At 33.2% G+C, this 26,932-nt stretch overlaps 3 protein-coding genes across 5 annotated transcripts in view; 1 reads left to right on the forward strand and 2 right to left on the reverse strand.

Annotated features, from left to right (window-relative positions):
• Positions 1–877: 877 nt before the first annotated feature.
• The window catches only part of LOC111687296 (phospholipase D2), a 34,183-nt gene continuing 8,128 nt past the window's right edge, over positions 878–26,932 (reverse strand). Inside the window, exons 1-10 of one of the 3 annotated variants that reach the window (XM_046953922.1) lie at positions 26,060–26,290; positions 23,535–23,731; positions 7,018–7,576; positions 6,472–6,955; positions 4,896–5,675; positions 3,639–4,837; positions 3,452–3,577; positions 1,703–2,040; positions 1,396–1,640; positions 878–1,331 (exon numbers count right to left, since the gene is read on the reverse strand). In XM_046953922.1, coding sequence (XP_046809878.1) covers positions 1,230–1,331; positions 1,396–1,640; positions 1,703–2,040; positions 3,452–3,577; positions 3,639–4,837; positions 4,896–5,675; positions 6,472–6,955; positions 7,018–7,576; positions 23,535–23,646 — 3,945 coding nt within the window. In that variant the 5' untranslated portion in view covers positions 23,647–23,731; positions 26,060–26,290 and the 3' untranslated portion in view covers positions 878–1,229. Of the gene's footprint in view, positions 1,332–1,395; positions 1,641–1,702; positions 2,041–3,451; positions 3,578–3,638; positions 4,838–4,895; positions 5,676–6,471; positions 6,956–7,017; positions 7,577–23,534; positions 23,732–26,006; positions 26,291–26,932 lie in introns of those variants that run through there. The other 2 variants (XM_023449726.2, XM_023449727.2) reach the window with 2 other exon arrangements.
• Positions 9,100–11,939, forward strand: LOC124420573 (transient receptor potential cation channel protein painless-like). Its single transcript, XM_046953924.1, has 3 exons — positions 9,100–9,287; positions 9,346–9,534; positions 9,596–11,939. The coding sequence occupies exons 1-3, from the start codon at positions 9,234–9,236 to the stop codon at positions 11,903–11,905; spliced, it is 2,553 nt and encodes an 850-aa protein (XP_046809880.1). The 5' UTR covers positions 9,100–9,233; the 3' UTR covers positions 11,906–11,939.
• Positions 15,129–18,155, reverse strand: LOC124420572 (transient receptor potential cation channel protein painless-like). Its single transcript, XM_046953923.1, has 3 exons — positions 17,891–18,155; positions 17,649–17,834; positions 15,129–17,587 (listed from the first exon to the last, which is right to left on the reverse strand). The coding sequence occupies exons 1-3, from the start codon at positions 17,942–17,944 to the stop codon at positions 15,164–15,166; spliced, it is 2,664 nt and encodes an 887-aa protein (XP_046809879.1). The 5' UTR covers positions 17,945–18,155; the 3' UTR covers positions 15,129–15,163.

Genomic DNA, 26,932 nt, shown 5'->3' on the forward strand with positions numbered 1-26,932 from the left:
GAACTGAACTAGAACTGAACTAGAACTGAACTAGAACTGAACTTGAACTGAACTAGAACTGAACTAGAACTGAACTAGAACTGAACTAAAACTGTACTAGAACTGAACTAGAACTGAACTAGAACTGAACTAGAGCTAAACTAGAACTAGACTAGAATTGAACTAGTACTGAACTAGAACTGAACTAGAACTGAACTAGAACTGAACTAGAACTGAACTAGAACTGAACTAGAACTGAACTAGAACTGAACTAGAACTGAACTAGAACTGAACTAGAACTGAACTAGAACTGAACTAGAACTGAACTAGAACTGAACTAGAACTGAACTAGAACTGAACTAGAACTGAACTAGAACTGAACTGGAACTGAACTAGAACTGAACTAGAACTGAACTATAACTGAACTAGAACTGAACTAGAACTGAACTAGAACTGAACTAGAACTGAATTAGAACTGAACTAGAACTGAAATAGAACTGAACTAGAACGGAACTAAAACTGAACTAGAACTCAACTAGAACTGAACTGGAATCGAGCTAGAAAAGAACTAGAACTTAACTTGAACTAAAACTAAACTACAAAGTAGTACTCATATAATCTCGGCATAAGATTTATCTAAAGTCAAGACTTTGAATTGATCACGACTACAGATCTGTCTTGTCTCTTTGCTATAGATTACAATGTATTTCAGAATTGTTAGGACTGGTGTTTAGTCTATAGATTGGTTAAAAGACTCGAATGTTAATTGTTCTGTTTTTGTTCATTGGTTTATATTCTTGTTTATAGTATGGTCTGTAATTCAGACTGTAGATTAGTCTATCTAGTATCTACTATTGTAAAATTTATAACGTACTATGGTTGCAAGTAAAAATTGATATTTTCTTTAAAATATGTTCTAAAAATTTATTATAAATTTACAATTTACATATGTCCACTACTTAAAAAATACTGTTTAAATATCTTTTTCTTTAAAATACAAACATTCTGGGGAACACGAGGTTTTATTTATAATGTAATAATAAAAAACTTTATGTGACTCGATTTTTAGCACTCTTTTGAATTATGTTTTTAAAAAAAACTTAAAATATAACTAAATATTTATAATAATAAAATATACAATAACTAATTAAACCAAAATAAAATTTATCAAACAACGATAAAACTTACAATTAAATAAATTAATAATAACAATTTGTCTATAATTAAACTTAAATCAAATATAATATAAACTAAGTCCAAACGGAGGTGGGTATTAGACCCTCCTTACTGGTACCAGGTGGGGTAAGAACTTCCTTGTTAAGGAATTCTAAAGGTAAATCAACTAGATTACCCTAGAAAACGAAAAACAAACAATTTTTGTTTTATATTTAAAAACTAACAAATAATTAGCATTACCTGTATATTCAGTAAACGTTTACTGGCAATATCTGGATCGCTTTTCAATAAGGGCGGTTCTTCTTCTTGATATTTTCTTAAATTGGCTAAAGATTTCACTTTATCATTTGGTATACATTTGAAAACTTCGTCATAAATTTCAGTATTACGTGTGGAAATACGTTTCCACATGCCATTCCAGAATTGATCTACTACAGGATCGATAATATCAATAGGCATACGTTCAGCATCGGGATCGAGTAGACCTGGTTAGCGAATAATATTCTATTACGTTACTTGCTTAACATTTCAACGAAAAATAACTCACCTAAATGCTCTTTGAATAAAAATTTTCTCAATCTTCCGGCAAAAACACCACTCGGATACTTTTTACCATTCATACGTCCATCTTCAAATTCATTGTCTGTTATAATGGCGGCAATTTCTGAATCACGTTTGCCTATCATTGAACGATCATTGATATTGGCTGAACCACAAATGACAACACGATCATCGGCTATAAGTAGTTTGGAATGTACGTAGATTAATTCGGTAATAGGAACATTATTTAATTGGGAATGTGTACGCAATGCGTGGAATGATATGTATTCTCCTGGATTTTCGATGCCGACTTCTTTCAATCGCACTAAAATAGCTGAGCGGCCTCTGTAAAAAGTGAAAAGGAAGAGAAATGTAATTAAATAAAGATATTAAATGCTTAAACTACAACTGAACTAGAACTGAACTAGAACTGAACTACACCTGAACTAGAACTGAACTAGAGCTGAACTAAAACAGAACTAGAACAGAACTAGAACAGAACTAGAACTGAACTAGAACTGAACTAGAAGTGAACTAGAACTGAACTACACCTGAACTAGAACTAACCTAGAACTGAACTAGAACTGTACTAGAACTGAACTAGAACTGAACTAGAACTGAACTAGAACTGAACTAGAACTGAACTAGAACTGAACTAGAACTGAACTAGAACTGAACTAGAACTGAACTAGAACTGAACTAGAACTGAACTAGAACTGAACTAGAACTGAACTAGAACTGAACTAGAACTGAACTAGAACTGAACTAGAACGGAACTAGAACTGAACTACACCTGAACTAGAACTGAACTAGAACTGAACTAAAACTGAACTAGAACAGAACAGAACTAGAACAGAACTAGAACAGAACTACAACAGAACTAGAACAGATCTTGGACAGAACTAGGACAGAACTAGAACAGAACTAGAACGAAACTAGAACTGAACTAGAACTGAACTAGAACTGAACTAGAACTGAAATAGAACTGAACTAGAACTAGAACTAAACTAGAACTGAACTAGAGCTGAACTAGAACTGAACTAGAAAAGAACTGGAACAAAACTGGAACAGAACTGGAACAGAACTAGAACAGAACTAGAACAGAACTAGAACAGAACTAGAACAGAACTAGAACAGAACTAGAACAGAACTAGAACAGAACTAGAACAGAACTAGAACAGAACTAGAACAGAACTAGAACAGAACTGAAGCAGAACTAGAGCAGAACTAGAACTAGAACAGAACTAGAACAGAACTAGAACAGAAATAGAACAGAACTAGAACAGAACTACAACAGAACTAGAACAGATCTTGGACAGAACTAGGACAGAACTAGAACAGAACTAGAACGAAACTAGAACTGAAGAAGAACTGAACTGGAACTGAACTAGAACTGAACAAGAACTGAACTAGATCTGAACTAGAACTCAACTAGAACTGAACTAGAACTGAACTAGAACTGAACTAGAACTGAACTAGAACTGAACTAGAACTGAACTAGAACTGAACTAGAACTGAACTAGAACTGAACTAGAACTGAACTAGAACTGAACTAGAACTGAACTAGAACTGAACTAGAACTGCACTAGAACTGAACTAGAACTGAACTAGAACTGTACTAGAACTGAACCAGAACTGAACTAGAACTGAACTAGAACTGAACTAGAACTGAACTAAAACTGAACTAGAACTCAACTAGAACCAAATTGCAACAAAATAACTAAAACTAAATACAATTCTTGATAGAAAATATCACCTTGATATTGAAGCATAATTCCAGTGAGTAATGGCTCGCACTGCAATACCACTATTGCCACCCACATCACCTTCAAAACCAGGCAGTAGGGGCATTATCACATAAACTCGGAATGTTTTGCGTTCTCTGCAAAGAAGATAAATATTTCAATTAAATAGGTAATGTCTTATTTGCAAAGAAAACTCACTTATGAGCCCTCACTATCCGCTTAAATAGGGCCTCACCAATTTGATTGCGCACTTGTCCCAGACTAGCCGCTGCACCCAACTGCATGGTAATGAAGAATTGATTCTCTATATAGATATAATGCTGAGCTTTAGTTATAGTCTGTATATAGGCATCGTGTATGCTCTGTTCGACTAAGTCCTGTTCGATGAAACCACAACTCCAAGAAGAAACACTGCGCAGCAATTGACATGAAACACGATGTGTGCGTTTTAATGTAATATTGGGATTTAGTTTTATCTGTTGATAACTCTTTGGCATTAAATAGGGAAACGAGAGATTTTCCCGGCTCTTTTCCAATTTCATGGCATTCCAACGTTGTATAAAATGTCGCGCCACATCGCGAGCTGCAGCTCCCACCACGCAAATGGCCACATCATGCCATGGCATACGGGGTGTGGTAGTACGATCTATCATATCGACAAAGGGCGCATCTAGATTCATCCAATCTTTCATAATGAAATTGGAATAGTCTTTACCGAACCAGTATTTGGCCTGGCCATAATAGTCGTCGAGTATTTGGGTTTGAAACGGAGTGGGATCCTCGAAGCCACCTTTGCGGCCCTCTTCAATTTCTGGTATACTAAATACCAGTTGTTTGGGATCTTTAATAATCTCGGGAGTTTTGTCACCCTCATTCACGGTTAAACGATTGACAAGGTCTTTGCCCTTTTTCATGGCATTGTCCTTAAGATTTTTCAACATATTTTTACGTTCCATTTCGGGAGTATTTAGTTTAAGACCTTCCAAATCGATGTTATCGCCATTGTTGCTGTAAGGAGTGGGTATCATTAACTTATCGCCGGGTATAAGCACCGGAAGTTCTAGCGTATTTTTGGAAGTCGTCTCCATTTGTAATCTCTCCAATTCCTGTTCACTTTTGTGCAATTCATTGTTAATATTGCGGGAAGATTTGCTGGAGCCAAAGGCGGAATCTACTTCTTCACGATTAAAGAAACCGCCGGGACGTCGTGTGCTGCCCGAGGCAGAAGAAGTGGTTATACTGCCCAGATCTGTCAAACGGTGACGATAATCATCCCAACGGCCATAACACAAATCTACTCCTCCCAAAAAGGCATATGTTTGATCTACCACCACAATTTTCTCATGATGTGCCCAAAAGAAGACACCCACTTTAGCATGGTCAGGATGACGCATGACCTGTAGATCAAAATATTTTAAAACAATTTCGTTTTGCTCGGTAAATCAGAAAACTCACCTTAATATTTTCATGCAAATTAACTAGCCTCTGCTTGCTGTAATAACTATTAATGCCCAAAGCCATTTCCACCTCCTTAAAGAGCAAAACAAACACTTTTACGCCGTCCTTAGCTTTTCTCAGTAATATCTTATCTAAACGCCAATAGTCACCATCTACCGCTGGTCTTTTCATATAGATTTCCGGACTCAACCACCAATCGGTTATATAAATTTCCTCAGTAGCAGCCTCTAAAGCATCGGCCACCGCCGACATATACGACGAACCATCCACAAACCATTGAGCCGTTATATCCGATCTCTCTGGTGCATAAGAATTATGTGGATTGGGCATGGTGAAATCTCGGGCAGTGGTGTTGGCTGTTTGTTTCAAATAATCATTCCATTCTTTACATTTTCTTCGTGTCCAACATTTTAATACAATATGTCGGTTGTTCGTCAATATCTGCAGACCCTTACGCATGCCTGTCTGATAGATACCCGTCGAGACATCGAAACCCATATCAAATAATATCACAGCACGTATAACACCGTCTGAAGGACGTATATAACCGAAACAAGTTTCCTTCACAAAAAACCATCGACTGCGCCATGAGCCGCACACCACATCGGAACAAAAGTAATTGCAACGCACACAACATTTTTGTTGAAAACAACCAAAGAAATTACAGCCCGCCTGGCCGGGTCGTGTCGATCCGGTACGTTTTAGTATAGCGCCTTCTTTTCCCTTTATGCCCAGGCCATCGACAAAGGAAACGTTGGAGACTTCGACAAAATTGAGCTAAAAAAAGGAAAACGAAGTTCAGTTTTAGTTCAGTTCAAGTTCAGTTCTATTTCAGTCCTAGTTTAGTTCTAGTTCAGTTCCGTTCTAGTTCAGTTCTATTTCAGTTCTAGTTCAGTTCTAGTTCAGTTCTAGTTCAGTTCTAGTTCAGTTCTAGTTCAGTTCTAGTTCAGTTCTAGTTCAGTTCTAGTTCAGTTCTAGTTCAGTTCTAGTTCAGTTCTAGTTCATTTCTAGTTCAGTTCTAGTTCAGTTCTAGTTCAGTTCTAGTTGAGTTCTAGTTGAGTTCTAGTTGAGTTCTAGTTCAGTTCTAGTTCAGTTCTAGTTCTGTTCTAGTTCAGTTCTAGTTCTAGTTCAGTTCTAGTTCAGTTCTAGTTCAGTTCTAGTTCAGTTCTAGTTCAGTTCTAGTTCAGTTCTAGTTCAGTTCTAGTTCAGTTCTAGTTCTGTTCTAGTTCTGTTCTAGTTCAGTTCTAGTTCAGTTCAGTTCTAGTTCAGTTCTAGTTTAGTTCTAGTTCAGTTCTAGTACAATTCTAGTTCAGTTCTAGTTCAGTTCTAGTTCAATTGTAGTTCAGTTCTAGTTCAGTTCTAGTACAATTTTAGTTCAGTTCTAGTTTAGTTCAAGCTCAGTTCGAGTTCAGTTTTAGTTCAGTTCTAGATCAGTTCTAGTTGATTTCTATTTTAGTTCTAGTACAATTCTAGTTCAGTTCTAATTCAATTCTAGATCAGTTCTAGTTCAGTTCATTTCTAGTTCACTTTGCGTTTAGTTCTATTTTAGTTCTGTTCCCGTCTTTCTACACACCGTCTCATGATGATTTCGATACAAACTGATATTCAGCAAATTATATAAATAATCCTCCAATTGCTGTATACGTTCCGGCATAGCTTCGACCGTTACCAGCGATTCGGGTCTCTGGGGAAATCGAGGTAATTTTCGTTTTTTACGTTTCTTTCGCCTACTACCACGTTCCGCGGTATTCAAAGGATCCATATGCATTGTCTGCATATTTGACGGTCCTGCCGTGCGTGAAGATACAGAGTTACCATTGGATAAAGCAGTTTTAAAGCTGGCAGATTTTTGTAATTCCTTAATACGATTCTCATCGGCCATTTGTATGGCAGCAGCATTTTTGATGGTGGCACGTTTCTCTTTGTGACTGCGAATGGGAAAGGGTATATTGAGCGAAGCGCGAAAAATGCTGAGTTGTTGATGTAGGGAACTGAAATGTTTATAGCGTCTTTTGATGGTCCAGGTAAAAGGACCATGGGTAAGTTCAATGGTGTATCTGAAATCGATGTAAATAGAAATCTTTTATATTATCCAGTTAGTGCAAAAAACTAGACTTACAAATTCGGATTTAGCAAGTGAGTGGTAACACTTCTCTCCGTATCTATGAAACGCACTTGTATCTCTATTCCCGGCATAAAAACTTTGCGTTGAAATGAGGTAAATTTAACACTGGGTCCATATAATCGCGTGAAAGGTATTACTGTTAAACGCCTCAACTCCACATCATCCTCATCGAATTCATCATCATCTGTGCCTTCTTTACGTTCCACTAATACGGGTTTATCACCGCCTATCGATAGTATGGTTAACGAATCGGGTATTATCAAACCTTCATCGTATTCAGCTTCTATCATGGAAAACTGGAAATCTGGCAAACAACCGGAATGATCATGTTGCTCTACACTGTTAATACTATCCACAGTACTATTGTGTTCAGAAGTTTCTCGGCTTTTGACAATTGATCGCTCATCAGCTCGCTGCAGTGTATTATTTTCCGCCATATTGTTAACACTTGCTGCTGTCGCATCAAATTGCCCATACATATAATTGTAGTTTAATTCATCGTACTGATAGCCATGATTTGTTATGCCTTCATTACGTTCATTGAAATCATGATCTGTTGGAAGGAAGAAAAAAAATTGAAAATTTAATTCTTTGAAATAGAACATCTTTTTATAAAACTATACAAAATGTATTGGAGTTTCGTATAGTTCTGTTCTAGTACAATTCCAGTCTAGTTTTGTTCCCCGTTCTGTTACAGTTTATTCCGATTTCCATTCCAGGACTGTTCTAATTAAGTTCTAGGCCTGTTCTAGTTTTGTTCCAGTTCTGTTCTATTTCTGTTCTAGTTCAGTTTTAGTTTTGTTCTAGTGCAGTTCTAGTTCTTTTCTAGTTTTTTTCTATTTCTGTTCTAGTTCTTTCCTGCTCTAGTTCTGTCCTGTTCTAGTTCTGTTCTAGTTTTGTTCTAGTTCAGTTCTAGTTCAGTTGTAGTTCAGTTCTAGTTCTGTTCTAGTTCTGTTCTAGTTCAGTTCGAGTTCAGTTCTAGTTCAGTTCTAGTTTAGTTCTAGTTCAGTTCTGTTCTAGTTCTGTTCTAGTTCAGTTCTAGTTCTGTTCTAGTTCTGTTCTAGTTCTGTTATAGTTCTGTTTCAGTTCTGTTCTAGTTCTGTTCTAGTTCTGTTCTAGTTCTGTTCTAGTTCTGTTCTAGTTCTGTTCTAGTTCTGTTCTAGTTCTGTTCTAGTTCTGTTCTAGTTCTGTTCTAGTTCTGTTCTAGTTCTGTTCTAGTTCTGTTCTAGTTCTGTTCTAGTTCTGTTCTAGTTCTGTTCTAGTTCTGTTCTAGTTCAGTTCTAGTTCAGTTCTAGTTCTGTTCTAGTTCTGTTCTAGTTCAGTATTAGTTGAGTTCTAGTTCAGTTCTAGTTCTGTTCTGGTTCTGTTCTAGTTCTGTTCTAGTTCTGTTCTAGTTCTGTTCTAGTTCTGTTCTAGTTCTGTTCTAGTTCTGTTCTAGTTCTGTTCTAGTTCTGTTCTAGTTCTGTTCTAGTTCTGTTCCAGTTCTGTTCTAGTTCTGTTCTAGTTCTATTCTAGTGCTGTTATAGTTATGTTCTAGTTCTCTTCTAGTTCAGTTCTAGTTTAGTTCTAGTTCTGTTCTATTTCTGTTCTAATTTTGTTCAGTTCTAGTTCAGTTATTGTTCAGTTCTAGTTCAGTTATTGTTCAGTTCTAGTTCAGTTCTAGTTCAGTTCTGGTTCAGTTCTAGTTCAGTTCTAGTTCAGTTCTAGTTCAGTTCTAGTTCAGTTCTAGTTCAGTTCTAGTTCAGTTCTAGTTCAGTTCTAGTTCAGTTCTAGTTCAGTTCTAGTTCAATTCTAGTTCAGTTCTAGTTCAGTTCTAGTTCAGTTCTAGTTCAGTTCTAGTTCAGTTCTAGTTCAGTTCTAGTTCAGTTATAGTTCAATCATAGTTCAGTTATAGTTCAGTTCTAATTCAGTTATAGTTCAGTTCTTGTTTAGTTCTTGTTCAGTTCTAGTTCAGTTCACGTTCAGTTCTAGTTCAGTTCTAATTTAGTTCTATTGCAGTTCTCTAACTTGCAGTAACTTGTTTCAAAGTTACCTTGTTTTAAGAATATAACACAGAAAGTTATGACTCAGGTTATATATTTTTATAGTTATCTGACCGCAAATTAAAAAAATCATAAAACTTTGATTATTTGTGCAGAAACATTCCAATATTACAAGTTTAACACTTTCTCAGTGAATATACAAGACATCGACAATTATCGGAAAATAATATGGAAAATTATTTCAATATTACTGATGTTACAAGTTTTTGGGCCCATAGTCAGGTGCGTTCAAGAAATTTATCAATTTTATTGTGTTCAAACAGGTGGTTTTATCTAACAGGTTCAACTATACGAGGCCTTTATAAATCGTGATATTTTTAAATTTCGTAACGCCTTAAAACAAGGTGCAAATCCTTTAGCAACAACATCTACTGATCAAAATTTGTGTGTCTTGTTTAGGGCTTTGCGAACGTCTGGTTGTTCGTTATTTGTAGAGGCCTGCATGCGTTGCTCGCATAAACCAACAAATGTGAGTAGAAGAGAGTGTTTTAAATATGTTTTTTTTTATTCGATTTTTGCTTTATTTTTAGCTAACCGATTTTTATAAAAAAGCTATAAATTTTGCAAGCGCTTCGGAAGATTGTGAACTTTTATTAACGCTTTATCGCTCAAGTGATGTTAAAATTAGACGTAAATATTTTACTCTATTTGCCCTTAACAGCTTGGTTAAGAAACTTAATAATCAAAATGTCTCGCATATACAAAAATCTATACGTACGGTCTTGAATTGGGGCATTTCACAGAATGTACCCGATCAGGAGGAAATGACACCTTTACATTATGTAGTGATAAATACTAATCTTAATGAAGACATACGACGTCAAATTGTTACAATGTTTTTGTCTCAAAGTAACATCGATATTGATACCTTTCGTGGGGGTGAGTTGAGAACAATATTAGAAATGAAATATCCCGATTTGTTAATGCCCCAGAAGATAACAACTGTACAATCTCTAAAGAATCGTTTAATAGCGGGAAATTTAGATTTATTTGTACAACAGTATACGAATAATCTTAATTGTATTAACGAGAATGAAAAATGGGAATTGTTATTGGAATCCATAATACGAGAAGCCCACAAAGCCCTTGTGGTAATCTTATCCAGTGGTGTAAACTACAATAAGGAAGCAGATTTTTTAAACGCTCATATTCACAGTAATACTGCTAATAGTGGTACATTGTCTGAAAATTACGAAATTCCTATGACAAATTTTACGGCCTTTCAGGTGGCCTGTAAATCGGGCAATACTTATGCCTTGGAAAAGCTTTTACAAATGCCCGATATAAGAATTGATGACAATACTCTACAGCAATTTATACCATTAATGATATATCATGTTAAATTTTCAGTTTCTCTATATCAGAACTATTGGGATTGTTTTCAATTGTTATTAGATTCTGGTAAGATCGATATCAATTCTATAGATCAACACAAACGTACCGCTCTTCATTATGCCATAGAATATCAAAAGGATGAATTGATAAGAATACTTTTGAAAAAAGGTGCTTATATTAATGTGGGTAAGGGTGAACATGAGCTACCCCTAAATAGTCTACAACCCTTATTATTGGAACAACATTTGGATGATTGTATAACCTCGAATAATCTTAATTTGGGTGAAAAAGCTTATGAAATTAAAATAAGTTTTAAGAATTTTATAACTTCCCAGCAAAGAAGTGAAAAGAAATTGAAAGAAGTTTTAACGCCCATCCAATGTATGGTCAAGTCGAAAGAACATTGCTATCTGTTGCAACATCCAGTTATATCTAGTATTTTACATCTTAAATGGCAAAAAGTCTCTCAGATATTCTATATAAACTTTCTACTCAGTCTGTTCTTTATCGCCTCCATTATAGCTTATATAGTGTTGAACTTTAGTGAGACAAAGCATGGAACTGCTTTAAATATATCCTATATCTGTAGCTGTTTAGGCATTACTTATTTGCTTCTAAGGGAATGTTTACAATTTATATTAGCTCCCTTTAAGTATTTGAAATCGTTTACCAATTATTTGGAAATATTGTTAATAATATTCTCCATATTAGTTTGTTACTATAACAATCGGGACTTGGAGGTGGCTTGTATTTTACTCTTAGCTTTTGAGTTACTCTCATTGGTGGGTTCTCTACCCATCGATTCCATTTCGACTCACATGCTAATGCTTAAAACAGTATCGAAAAGTTTTGCCAAATGTTTTCTCTTTTACTCCATTTTCTTATTCACTTTTACTTTGTGTTTCTATATTAAAAGTGATGAAGCCTCTAAGGAGAAAAAATCTGTCAATAGATTCTCTGATCCTTTGTTGGCCTTCTTCAAAACGATTGTCATGTTTATTGGTGAAATTGATGCCGAAGATTTAAATCTCAATTCGGGCTTTAATTGTTTACTTTTCCTATCGTTCATTTTCTTTATGACCATTATTTTGTTTAATCTTCTTAATGGTCTGGCGGTAAGTGATACCCAAGCCATTCGTAATCAAGCCGAATTGAATGGTGTTATTTGCCGCAGCAACTTGTTGTTGGGTCTTGAAAATGTCTACATCAAATGGTCTGAATTCATTTGCTGTTTGTATAATCCTTTTGATTTCGTCCCCAACTACACCACCGATATTGAGGTCATCTTTCGTCCCAATGATAAAAATAAAATTATCAGTCATAAAACTATTTCGTCTTCTTTCAATAACTGGTCTCACTATCTCTCCAATAGATGCCCTACCATGGATAAGCATACGTCTGTACGAGCTTTGGCCATTTTAAAGAGAAAATCTGCTAAGAATGAAAAAGTCATTAGGGATGAGAAACTTAATTTAATTTTAAAAAAATTGTCATTTAAAAATTAAAAACTTTATAATCATATAATTTTGTTAAAATAAAAAAAAACGTAATAAAGTAATTAAATCCATAGTTAATGTTTCAAAAGATTAGACTATTGACTAAACTATAGGCTGGCCTTAAGACTATAGACTGCACTATAGGCAAACTATAACCTAGAATGTAAAAAAAGTAAATGAACTAGCACTGAACTAGAACTGAACTAATACTGAACTATATATGAACTAGAACTGAACTAGAACTGAACTAGAACTGAACTAGAACTGAACTAGAACTGAACTAGAACTGAACTAGAACTGAACTAGAACTGAACTAGAACTGAACTAGAACTGAACTAGAACTGAACTAGAACTGAACTAGAACTGAACTAGAACTGAACTAGAACTGAACTAGAACTGAACTAGAACTGAACTAGAACTGAACTAGAACTGAACTAGAACTGAACTAGAACTGAACTAGAACTGAACTAGAACTGAACTAGAACTGAACTAGAACTAAACTAGAACTGAACTAGAACTAAAGTAGAACTGAACTAGAACTGAACTAGCACTAAAATAGAACTGAACTAGAACTGAACTAGAACTGAACTAGAACTGAACTAGAACTGAACTAGAACTGAACTAGAACTGAACTAGAACTGAACTAGAACTGAACTAGAACTGAACTAGAACTGAACTAGAACTGAACTAGAACTGAACTAGAACTGAACTAGAACTGAACTAGAACTGAACTAGAACTGAACTAGAACTGAACTAGAACTGAACTAGAACTGAACTAGAACTGAACTAGAACTGAACTAGAACTGAACTAGAACTGAACTAGAACTGAACTTGAACTGAACTAGAACTGAACTAGAACTGAACTAGAACTGAACTAGAACTAAACTAGAACTGAACTAGAACTGAGCTAGAACTGAACTAGAACTGAACTAAAACTAACTTGAACTGAACTAGAACTAAACTAGAACTAAACTTGAATTGAATTAGAACTGAACTTGATCTGAACTAGAACTGAACTAGAACTGAACTAGAACTGAACTAGAACTGAACTAGAACTGAACTAGAACTGAACTAGAACTGAACTAGAACTGAACTAGAACTGAACTAGAACTGAACTAGAACTGAACTAGAACTGAACTAGAACTGAACTAGAACTGAACTAGAACTGAACTAGAACTGAACTGAACTAGAACTGAACTAGAACTGAACTAGGACTAAACTAGAACTGAACTAATACTGAACTAGAACTAAACTAGATCTATACCAGAACAGAACTAGAACTGAACTAGATGTGAACCAGAACTGAACTAGAATTAAACTAGAAACTAACTAGAACTGAACTAAAACTGAACTAAAACTGAACTAAAATTGAACTAGAGCTGAACTAGAACTGAACTAGAACTGAACTAGAACTGAACTAGAACTGAACTAGAACTGAACTAGAACTGAACTAGAACTGAACTAGAACTGAACTAGAACTGAACTAGAACTGAACTAGAACTGAACTAGAACTGAACTAGAACTGAACTAGAACTGAACTAGAACTGAACTAGAACTGAACTAGAACTGAACTAGAACTGAACTAGAACTGAACTAGAACTGAATTAGAACTGATCTAGAACTAAACTAGAACTGAACTAGAACTGAACTAGAACTGAACTGGAACTGGAACTGAACTAGAACTGGACTAGAATTGAACTAAAACTAACTTGAACTGAATAAGAACTGAACTAGAACTGTATTAGAACTGATCTAGAACTAAACTAGAACTGAACTAGAACTGAACTAGAATTGAACTAGAACTGAACTAGAACTGAACTAGAACTGAACTAGAACTGAACTAGAACTGAACTAGAACTGAACTAGAACTGAACTAGAACTGAACTAGAACTGAACTAGAAATAGAACTGAACTAGAACTGAACTAGAAATAGAACTGAACTAGAACTAAAACTAGAACTAAAACTAACTTGAACTGAACAAGAACTGAATTAGAACTGATCTAGAACTAAACTAGAACTAAACTAGAACTGAACTGGAATTGAACTAGAACTGAACTAGAACTGAACTAGAACTGAACTAGAACTGAACTAGAACTAAACTAGAACTGAACTAGAACTGAACTAGAACTGAACTAGAACTGAACTAGAACTGAACTAGAACTGAACTAGAACTGAACTAGAACTGAACTAGAACTGAACTAGAACTGAACTAGAACTGAACTAGAACTGAACTAGAACTGAACTAGAACTGAACTAGAACTGAACTAGAACTGAACTAGAACTGAACTAGAACTGAACTAGAACTGAACTAGAACTGAACTAGAACTGAACTAGAACTGAACTAGAACTGAACTAGAACTGAACTAGAACTGAACTAGAACTGAACTAGAACTGAACTAGAACTGAACTAGAACTGAACTAGAACTGAACTAGAACTGAACTAGAACTGAACTAGAACTGAACTAGAACTGAACTAGAACTGAACTAGAACTGAACTAGAACTGAACTAGAACTGAACTAGAACTGAACTAGAACTGAACTAGAACTGAACTAGAACTGAACTAGAACTGAACTAGAACTGAACTAGAACTGAACTAGAACTGAACTAGAACTGAACTAGAACTGAACTAGAACTGAACTAGAACTGAACTAGAACTGAACTAGAACTGAACTAGAACTGAACTAGAACTGAACTAGAACTGAACTAGAACTGAACTAGAACTGAACTAGAACTGAACTAGAACTGAACTAGAACTGAACTAGAACTGAACTAGAACTGAACTAGAACTGAACTAGAACTGAACTAGAACTGAACTAGAACTGAACTAGAACTGAACTAGAACTGAACTAGAACTGAACTAGAACTGAACTAGAACTGAACTAGAACTGAACTAGAACTGAACTAGAACTGAACTAGAACTGAACTAGAACTGAACTAGAACTGAACTAGAACTGAACTAGAACTGAACTAGAACTGAACTAGAACTGAACTAGAACTGAACTAGAACTGAACTAGAACTGAACTAGAACTGAACTAGAACTGAACTAGAACTGAACTAGAACTGAACTAGAACTGAATTAGAACTGAACTAGAACTGAACTAGAATTGAACTAGAACTGAACTAGAACTGAACTAGAACTGAACTAGAACTGAACTGGAACTAAACTAGAACTGAACTAGAGCTGATTTAGAACTGAACTACAATAAACCGATTAAAAACATTTCAGATTTTCTAACTTTATTAACATATGATTAATATAATTTCTTAATTTTGTAACGAAAACTTCTGTAAAAGTATATTCAGTTTCTCATTCATAATATGTAATGGATATTTTTCATGTTGAGCATATTTTTTCTTAAGAATTTTCAACGCTTCCACCGACGTGTGTTCATCAATTGTGGCAGAACTTTTCTTGGGACCACCACTGTCAAGCTTCTCACTGTTCTCCATTAGAATAACAGTAGTATTATGATCTTTATCGGGCATTTTAAGATTCTTAACTGTTTTGGCAGTTGAATAACAGATTTTATTTTTGTCATTTGGCAAAAAGATAACTTCAATATCGGTTGCATAATCGGGTACAAAGTGCGAAGATAGTTTACATATAAAACGAAATGGTTGTTGTTTTAATAAGGTGGCCAAATATTTAGTACGTTTTAGGACAACACTTTCAAAACTGGACAATAGTTGAATGCGACAAATAACACCATTCAATTCGGCTTGATTTCTAATGGCCTGAGTATCGCTAACGGCCAGACCATTAAGGAGATTGAATAATATGATGGTCATAAAGAAAATGAACGATAGAAATAGTAACCAACTATAGCTGGAGTTTAGGTTCAAATTACTGGCATCAATTTCGCCAATAAACATTACAATGGTTTTGAAAAATGCCAAAAATGGATTAGAGAATCTATTGAATTCATCTTCTGGGTCTACCGTTTGGTTCTGGTCGTGCTCTTCACTTTTTATATAGAAACATAGGGTAAAGGTGAATAAGAATATTGAGTAAAAGATAAAACTTTTGGCAAAACTTCTGCACACCGCCTTAAGCATTAGCATGTGAGTAGAAATGGAGGCAATGGGTAGAGAACCCACCAGTGAGAGTAACTCAAAGGCCAAGAGTAAAATACAAGCCACCTCTAGGTCCCGATTATTATAGTAACAAATTAATATGGAGAATATTATTAATAATATTTCCAAATAATTGGTTAACGATTTCTTAACATATTTCCAGGGAGCTACGATAAATTGTACACATTCTCGGAAAATCAAATAAGTAATACCCAACCAGCAACAGATATAGGTTATTTTTAAAACCATTTCATGTTTATAACCTTGAAAGTTCAAGATTATATAGGTTATAATGGAGGCAATATAGAATAAACTGAGTAGTAAGTTTATATAGAATATCTGAGAGACTTTTTGCCATTTAAGATATAGAATACTAGATATAACCGGATGTTGCAGTAGATAACAATGTTCCTTAGACTTGGCCATACATTTGATGGGCGTTAGAACTTCTTTCAATTTCTTTTCACTTTTCTGCTGGGAAGTTATGAAATTTTTAAAACTTATCTTAATTTCATATTCTTTTTCACCCATATTAAGATTATTGGAACTTATACAGTCATCTAAATGTTCTTCCAATAATGAAGGCATAAGGCTATTAAGTGGCAACTCATGTTCACCTTTACCCACATTAATATAAGCTCCTTTTCTTAATAAAGCTTTTATCAATTCATCCTTTTGATATTCGATGGCATAATGCAAAGCGGTACGTTTATGTTGATCCACAGAATTGATATCGATCTTTGGCGAATCCAATAACAATTCAAAACAATCCCAATAGTTTTGATAAAGCGCTACCGAAGATTTAACACGATGTATCATTAGTTGTATAAATTGTTGTAGACTATTGGTCTCGATCTCTATATCGGGTATTTGCAAAAGTTTTTCCAAAGCATAGGCGTTGCCAGCATTACAGGCAAATTGAAAAGGTGTAAAATTTAAGGCAGGCATTTTGAATAGCTGAGGCAAAGTGTTATACTGTACTGATTTGCCCGTTAGGCGGGTTGAGGAAAAATTTGCCTTTTCATTATATTTCACGCCTTTCGATAGTATTATATCAAAAGCTTTATGCGCTTCTTCTTTTATGGATTCCAATAATAATTGTAATTTTTCATTATCGTTAATATTTTGAACATTATCGTTATACTGTTGTTTAAATACATCCATATTACCCGCTATTAAACGATTCATTAATGATTGAAATATACTAATTCTTCTCGGTAATATCAGATCAGAATATTTGTTTTCTAATATTCTTCTTAATTGTCCGCCACGAAAGGTATCAATATCAATGTTACACTGAGACAAAAACATTTTAACAATTTCTCGTTTTATATCTTCATTTAAGTGCTTATTTTCTAGAACATAATCTAAAGCAGTCATTTCTTTATGATCGGGTACATTTTCCGATATGCCCCAAAGTAAAACAGTTCGTATACGTTTTTGTATATCGGGGGCATTTTGATTGTTAAGTTTTTTCGCCAAACTTTTAAGGGCAAATAAATTGAAATATTTACGTCTTGACTTAACATCGCTAGAGCTATAAAGTGCAAATAGAATTTCGGTATCTTCCAAATCGCAGGCATAATTAATGGCCTTTTTATAGAAATCTGTAAGCTAATAATACTTAGATGTAAAAAGTCAATTTCCAAGTTAAATCACTCTTATTTCTACTCACATTAGTTGGTTTATGCGAACAACGCATACAGGCCTCTACAAATGCTGAACAACCTGGAGTTTTCAAAGCCTGCAGCAAGACACATAATTCCTGCTCGGGTGGTTTAACTAAAGGATTTGCACCATGTTTAAGGGCACCACGAAATTTAATAATATCACGTTCTGCAAAGGCCTCATACAGTTGTATCTGTACACAATTTACAATTTAGTACAAAACTATGATTAACATCTTAACAAACCTACTTGACTCTGGGCCCAAAAACGTGTTACCGCTCCTATATTATAATAATTTTCCATTTTTTTTTTAACTACAATTATATCAATCTTCTTCAGTCTTCACTGAGTGAAAGTTAAACTAGTAATGATTTATTTAAATACAATTATGGACTGAAATTATTATGCTCTAACTTTGAGTCATACTTTTGCGGTAATGCCTAGAAATATTGTATAGAAAATCTCACGGTACTTTTATATGGTACTTTCTTTTCTTGGCATTATATAGTACAATGTAGAATTTTTTTTGCGGTTTTATTTTGCTATGACTAAACAAATAATGTACAACGAAAATAACCAATAAATAACAATTCTCATATTTTTTCTATTATTTTCAGATCAGATCTTTAAATGGATCAAGCAAAACCCAATAATAATTAATAGTAGTGTTACACACACACTATTGTAAATTCTATAGTCCATACTGTAGACTATTCTATAGGCCAGACTGTAGACTATTCTATAGTCCAGACTATAGAATATTCTATAGTTCAGACTATAGACTATTCTATAGTCCAGACTATAGACTATTCTAAAGTCCAGACTATAGACTATTCTATAGTACATACTATAGACTATTCTATAGTCCAGACTATAGACTATTCTATAGTCTAGACTATAGACTATTCTATAGTCCAGACTATAGACTATTCTATAGTCCAGACTATAGACTATTCTATAGTCCAGACTATAGACTATTCTATAGTCCAAACTATAGACTATTCTATAGTCCAGACAATAGACTATTCTATAGTTCAGACTATAGACTATTATATAGTCCAGACTATAGACTATTCTATAGTCCAGACTATAGACTATTCTATAGTCCAGACTATAGACTATTCTATAGTCCAGATTATAGACTATTCAATAGTCTAGATTATAGACTATTCAATAGTCTAGATTATAGACTATTCAATAGTCCAGACTATAGACTATTCTATAGACCAGACTATAGACTATTCTATAGTCCAGACTGTAGACTATTCTATAGGCCAGACTGTAGACTATTCTATAGTCCAGACTATAGACTATTTTATAGTTCAGACTATAGACTATTCTATAGTCCAGACTATAGACTATTCTATAGTCCAGACTATAGACTATTCAATAGTCCAGAGTATAGACTATTCTATAGTCCAGACTATAGACTATTCAATAGTCCAGACTACAGACTATTCTATAGTCCAGACTATAGACTATTCTATAGTCTAGACTATAGACTATTCTATAGTCCAGACTATAGACTATACTATAGTCCAGACTATAGACTATTCTATAGTCCAGACTATAGACTATTCTATAGTCCAAACTATAGACTATTCTATAGTCCAGACAATAGACTATTCTCTAGTTCAGACTATAGACTATTCTATAGTCCAGACTATAGACTATTCTATAGTCCAGACTATAGACTATTCTATAGTCCAGACTATAGACTATTCTATAGTCCAGACTATAGACTATTCTATAGTCCAGATTATAGACTATTCAATAGTCTAGATTATAGACTATTCAATAGTCTAGATTATAGACTATTCAATAGTCCAGACAATAGACTATTCTATAGACCAGACTATAGACTATTCTATAGACCAGACTATAGACTATTCTATAGTCCAGACTATAGACTATTCTATAGTCCAGACTATAGACTATTCTATAGTCCAGACTATAGACTATTCTATAGTCCAGACTATAGACTACTCTATAGTCCAGACTATAGGCTATTCTATAGTCCAGACTATAGACTATTCTATAGTCCAGACTATAGACTATTCTATAGTCCAGACTATAGACTATTCTATAGTCCAGACTATAGACTATTCTATAGTCCAGACTATAGACTATTCTATAGTCCAGACTATAGACTATTCTATAGTCCAGACTATAGACTATTCTATAGTCCAGACTATAGACTATTCTATAGTCCAGACTATAGACTATTCTATAGTCCAGACTATAGACTATTCTATAGTCCAGACTATAGACTATTCTACAGTCCAGACTATAGACTATTCTATAGTCCAGACTATAGACTATTCTATAGTCCAGACTATAGACTATTCTATAGACCAGACTATAGATTATACTATAGACCAGACTATAGACTATTATATAGTTCAGACTTTAGAATATACTATAGACCAGACTATGGACTATACTATAGACCAGACTATATACTATTCTATTGTCCAGACTATGTACTATTCTATAGTCTAGACTATCCACTATTCTATAGTCCAGACTATAGAGTTATCTCTGTTCTATCCTATAGACTCTCTCTTTTTTGTTATCGTGTCTATACATTCCTGTTTAGTGAATACGTTTATGTACCGCTCGATAACACTTTTCTAATCTAATTTGTAGTTTATCAGAATTATTAGTACTTGAACTTAGTATTTGTATGTATATATAGGACACATGACAGATGTTAAATCAAATAATATATTTAGTTATAACATATGTTGATAATTCTTTTGTTTTATTAAATATAAATTGAAAATTATTTATTACTTAACTACAAGCTACTACATGTTTTATTGTATATTAGTCATAGTAAAAGGAGTACAAGTGACAATGTTATTTGGCCAACAATAGAATTTACATTATCATTTGTCATCAAAACGTGTAAATCGCTAATGAAATCTCGGTTATATTGTTAGATTATGAAATGATTAATTTGAAAAAAATATTTTTTTTTAAGTGGCAAAGAAATTACTATACAGTAGTTTGGACTATGAATGGTCTATAGTCTGGACTATAGAATAGTTTATAGTCTGGACTATAGAATAGTTTATAGTCTGAGCTATAGAATAGTCTATTGTCTGGACTATAGAATAGTCTATAGTCTGGACTATAGAATAGTCTGTAGTCTGGACTATAGAATAGTCTATAGTCTGGACTATAGAATAGTCTGTAGTCTGGACTATAGAATAGTCTATAGTCTGGACTATAGAATAGTCTATAGTCTGGACTATAGAATAGTCTATAGTTTGGACTATAGAATAGTCTATAGTTTGGACTATAGAATAGTCTATATTCTGTATATATAGTATATAGTCTGGACTATAGAATAGTCTATAGTCTGGACTATAGAATAGTCTATAGTCTGGATTATAAAATAGTCTATAGTCTGGACCATAGACTAGTCTATATTCTGGACCATAGAATAGTCTATAGTCTGGACTAAAGAATAGTCTATAGTCTGGACTATAGAATAGTATATAGCCTGGCCTATAGAATAGTCTATAGTCTGGACTATAGAATAGTCTATAGTCTGGACTTCTGGACTGGACAGAAGTTTTGAGAATAGTCTATAATATGTACTATAGAATAGTCTATAATCTGGACTATAGAATAGTTTATGGTCTGGACTATAGAATAGTTTAAAGTCTGGATTATAGAATAGTTTATAGCCTGGACTATAGATCAGTCTATAGTCTGTACTATGGAATAGTCTGTAGTCTGAACTATAGAATAGTCAATAGTCTGTACTATAAAATAGTCTGTAGTCTGAACTAAAGAATAATCTATATTCTGAACTATAGAATAGTCTATAGTCTGTACTGTAGAATAGTTTATAGTCTGGACTATAGAATAGTTTATGGTCTGGACTATAGAATAGTTTAAAGTCTGGACTATAGAATAGTCTATAGTCTGGACTATTGAATAGTCTATAGTCAGGACTATAGAATAGTCTATAGTCTGGACCATAGAATAGTCTACAGTCTTGACTATAGAATAGTATATAGCCTGGACTATAGAATAGTCTATAGTCTGGACTTCTGGACCGGACAGAAGTTTTTAGAATAGTCTATAATATGGATTATAGAATAGTCTATAGCCTGAACTATAGAATAGTCTATAGCCTGAACTATAGAATAGTCTATAGTCTGAACTAAAGAATAATCTATATTCTGAACTATAGAATAGTTTATAGTCTGTACTATAGAATAGTCTATAGTCTGGACTATAGAAAATTATATAGTCTGGACTATGGAATATTTTATAGTGTAACTAGTCTGGACTATAAAATAGTCTTTAGTCTGGACCAGAGAGTAGTCTGTAGAATAGTCTATAATATGGACTATAGAATAGTCTATAGTCTGGACTGTAGATTAGTATATACTAAACTCAACATCAAGATCGAGAGGTGCCAACTTATTTCTACTTGTTGTTGTAAAAAAACTAAACAAATAACCTTTAATATTAATAAAATATTTAAATTGTTTAAGTTAAACTAAAATAGCAGCATGTTAGTGTTTAAACAATTTCGTCATACCAATACATTCGTTCATGATCTACAAGTTCAAGTGTAGCTGAGTAAAAATTTTACTTAACCGTTGTCTTGTCTGTTAATTTGACGGCTATTGCCTCACGAAAATATCACCGGCCATAAAGTGTTCATGTAATTGTTGTTTCAATTTGAAACCCCCTTCTAAATTAGTCGTCTCTTTGATATTTGTTGTAAGTTGTATGTATTAAAAGGTCATGAGTTTATGAACATATATATATTTTTTACATAATTTAAACCATGTCCCTGTATGTGGTCAACTAAATGTTGGGTTCTTTAAGGTAGCGAGCATTTAAAATGTTTACTGTTTTGTATATTGCTGTGGGATCCAATTCAGCTTAGCTGTATTAGCTTTTTATTAGTTATTTAACTGAAAAACTCTATTCAGCTAAGCTGAATTGTATTAGTATTAAAGTCCACATATTAAGTTATCTAATTTTTTAAAGTTTATTCAAATTTCATTTATAAAAACTATATTCAGCTAAGCTGAATTATATTTGCTTTGGATATTTCTCTAAAAAAGAGTATAAAAACTATATTCAGCTAAGCTAAATTATGCTTTTAAGAAGTTTTTTTCTAAAAATTTTACAAAATTACTAAAATTTATTGATAATCCAGCAAATTAGCTCAATTCAGCTTAGCTGAATTGTATTTCTAACAGATTTTTTAAGAAATTTTTATCAAAATTGCTTAACCACCTAATTCAGCTAAGCTGAATAAGTTTTATTTGTTATTTGTTTAAAGATTTTACTAAATTTGTAATTTTTATTATTAATTTTAGCATAAAAGCTCTATTCAGCTTTGTTGAATTACATTTAAGTAATTGTTTTAAAGAAAATTCATGAAATTCTTAAGTTTTATGAAAATTTCTTTTTTGAAAACCTTATTCAGCTGCTAAGCTAATTCAATAACCCACAACAACACGTTAACTGACAGCAGCTGTCAAAACAGTTAAATGTATTACTTTGTTTTGTTTTTTTATTTTCTTTTTGTTTCGTACTTTGTCCTTGAACTGAATTTTACCTTATCTAAGTTAACTTGATATTCTTTGTCACCCTTTATTTATCACTCATTTTCTTATCACAACAACTTGCTGCTGTCATAAAGCCAAGTTAAGAGATAGAAAAATACACACATACATATGTAACAAAAGAAACTTCAAAAGTGTTTCAAGGTAGAAACAATAAACAATAATAAAGAAAATCTAGTTTATAATCAGAACTTTATAGAAAACAATTTCCCGAGATGTCTGCCACAAGAAGCAGGAACCCCGGATTATTTGTGATTTCTCTTAAATCTAAAATATATTCATTTTACCTAAATTGTATATAAGTTGAGAAATACTGCGTCTATGTCGTGGTAATTCGCGCAGGCGGCAGCCATCATTATCGGCCTCGTTATCATAATTATTATTGTTATTATTTGCCATTCTTGTTTTGTTTTTTAAAGATCTTTTTTTTAATTTTTGGTTAACTTTTTTTGGTATGTTTTAAAACACTTATACATAACATTTCCTAATAAATTTTTGTTAAATTTCTTTTATAATTTTCATATTTTAATTTTGGTTTAAATATGGCCTTAATGGTTATTTCTTTTGGTCAACAAAAACAAAAAAAAAAAAACTTGAAAAATTTCACTTCTGCTTAAAAACAACAACACAACATTCAAGTTAAAAGAATTTACCAAGAAAACATTTTAATAATTTAAAAAACTTTTTGTTCTATAGATCTACAGTATGGACTGTAGACCACTCTATAGTTTGGACTATAGACTGATATATATTCTAGAGTGTAGACTAATCTATAGTCTTGACTATATACAGATCTTAAGTCTGGACTATAGACTGATCTTTAGTCTGGATTATTAGAATGATCTATTCTGGACTATAGACTGATCTATTCTGGACTATAGACTGATCTATAGTCTGGACTATAGACTGATCTATAGTCTGGACTATATACTGATCTATTGTCTGGACTATAGACTGATCTATTGTCTGGACTATAGACTGATCTATAGCCTGGACTATAGACTGATCTATAGTCTGGACTATAGACTGATCTATAGTCTGGACTATAGATTGATCTACAGTCTGGACTATAAATTGATCTACAGTCTGGACTATAGACGATCTATAGTCTGGAATATAGACTGTTCTATAGGCTGGACTATAGACTGGTCTATAGTCTGGACTATAGACTGACCTAAAGTTTGGACTGTAGACTGATCTATAGGTTGGACTGTAGACTGATCTATAGGCTGGACTAAAGACTGATCATTAGTCTGGACTAAAGACAGATCTATAGTCTGGACTATAGACAGATCTATAGTCTGGACTATAGACAGATCTATAGTCTGGACTATAGACAGATCTTTAGTCTGAACTATAGATAGATCTATAGACTGGACTATAGACTGATCAATAGTCTGGACTATACACTGTTCTATAGGCTGGACTATAGACTGAACTATAGTCTGGACTATAGACTAATCTATAGTCTGGACTATATACTGATCTATAGTCTGGACTATAGAATGATCTATAATCTGGACTATAGACTGATCTGTAGTCTGGACTATAGACTGATCTATGGTCTGGACTATAGACTGATCTATAGTCTGGACTATAGACTGATCTATAGTCTGGACTATAGACTGATCTATAGTCTGGACTATAGACTGATCTATAGTCTGGACTATAGACTGATCTATAGTCTGAACTATAGACTGATCTATAGTCTGGACTATAGACTGATCAATAGTCTGGACTATAGACTGATCTATAGACTGGAGTGTAGACCGGCTTACACTGATCTATAGTTTGGACTCTAAACTGATCTATAGTGTGTACTATAAACCTATCTATAGTCTGGACTATAGACCGATTTATAGTCTAGACTATAGATGAGTCTATAGTATAAATTGATTGATAGTCTGGTCTATAGACTGATCTTTAGTCTGGACTATAGACGTATCTATATTCTGAAATACAGACTGATCTATCGTCTGATCTGAACTCCAGACTTTTCTATAGTCTCGACTGTAATTCTATATATAATCTAGGGTATTGATTAATCTATAAACTGGTGTATAGAATAGATTATAGATTAATCTATTGTCCGACTTTTTGACTCCATATTATGACCGTGGATTACGGACTGATCTATAGAACTACGAACTGATCTTTACTAATAAATTCGTTTTATTTATTTTATCTTAATTTTAGTTAGTTTATTTATTAATTTTTTTTTTTGCAAATTTTTCATTAATTTTCTTATAATTTTTTGTCAACTTTTTATTATTTTATTTGCACTTAATTACGTTTTTTTAATTTTTTTTAATTATTATGTTTTTTAACACAAATTTTTATTAATCATTTTTTGTTTTAGCAAAAACTTTCATTTTACAAAATTATGTTTAATATTTGTGCAAAATTTTTAATATTTTCTTTAAATTTCTGCTACAATTTAAGATTTTTATTAACTTTTCCATAAATTTTTAAAATATTTTATATTTTTTCCCTAATATTTATTAAAATTTAATTAAATTGTTTAAATTTTCTTTTAATTTATATAAAAAATTTCTTCCACAAAATTTTAATAATTTTAGCAAAATATTTTTCTTTTATTAAAAAATTTCTTTTTATGACTAATTATTCTTCTTCTTTGTTTTAAACACTTTTATTTTCAACACTTAACAATTTTGTTTGATATCTTCGCAAAAAAAACCCATTTTAAACCAAAATTTTGTTAAAAAAAAAAAAAAACGTCACGAATATTGGTTACACACATTGTTGTTTATGATTAGTATTTGTTAATGTTCTACTTTTTTCCGTTGCCAACCTTAAAGCGTTATAGTTGTTGCTGTTGCCATTTTATTTTAGTGTTATTTTTATATGAAGAAGAAAAACCAACAAAAACAACAACAATTGCTCTTCATATTAAACGCATATGAAGAACAAACGTCAGCAGTAGCGACAAAATTAACGAATTTTGAACTTAACGATCCGTCCGTACGCGATTCACCGTCACCAACTTCGCCAACAACCGACCAAACACTCAATCACTCCAAAAAGAACTACGTTTTGTTAATAATATTAAGTAAATTTAAAAAAAAACACATACACACTTACATAAACAATGGCAAGAAGAAGAAAAAAACAATATGTAACTAAATTAAAGACAATAAAATGTTAAATGAGAACGATATATTTGGTAGCGCCGTCTCTGTTGTACCCTACAGTTAATGCCAGCGATCATAATATTATAGATTTAACTGTCTTATAATCAGTTCTATTGGCTGATCAAAAGCTAAAGCTATAAACGACTGCTTTATAGTTTGAACTATTGACAGATCTAAAGAAAATACTAAAGATCATTCCGATCTATGAATCTGACCATAGACTAATCTAGTCTTTACTTTAGACTGATCTATGTAAAGTCTGATCTATAGTATCGTCTATAGACCGTTCTATAATCTAATAGTCTTGACTATAGACTGTTCTATAGTCTTGACTATAGACTGTTCTATAGTCTCGACTGTAGACTGTTCTATAGTCTCGACTGTAGACTGTTCTATAGTCTTGACTATAGACTGTTCTATAGTCTCGACTATAGACTGTTCTATAGTCTCGACTATAGACTGTTCTATAGTCTCGACTATAGACCGTTCTATAATCTCGACTATAGACTGTTCTATAGTCTCGACTATAGACC

The sequence above is a fragment of the Lucilia cuprina genome, chromosome 6 (assembly GCF_022045245.1).
Source record: "Lucilia cuprina isolate Lc7/37 chromosome 6, ASM2204524v1, whole genome shotgun sequence".
Classification (NCBI taxonomy): Eukaryota; Metazoa; Arthropoda; class Insecta; order Diptera; family Calliphoridae; genus Lucilia; species Lucilia cuprina.

Coding starts and splice junctions, on each gene's coding strand:
- LOC124420573 (XM_046953924.1), top strand. CDS start 9,234: ATGGAAAATTATTTCAATATTACTGATGTTACAAGTTTTTGGGCCCAT. Junction 9,288..9,345: donor GTTTTTGGGCCCATAGTCAG/GTGCGTTCAAGA, acceptor TTTATCTAACAG/GTTCAACTATACGAGGCCTT. Junction 9,535..9,595: donor GCTCGCATAAACCAACAAAT/GTGAGTAGAAGA, acceptor CTTTATTTTTAG/CTAACCGATTTTTATAAAAA.
- LOC124420572 (XM_046953923.1), bottom strand. CDS start 17,944: ATGGAAAATTATTATAATATAGGAGCGGTAACACGTTTTTGGGCCCAG. Junction 17,835..17,890: donor GTTTTTGGGCCCAGAGTCAA/GTAGGTTTGTTA, acceptor AATTGTGTACAG/ATACAACTGTATGAGGCCTT. Junction 17,588..17,648: donor GTTCGCATAAACCAACTAAT/GTGAGTAGAAAT, acceptor AAGTATTATTAG/CTTACAGATTTCTATAAAAA.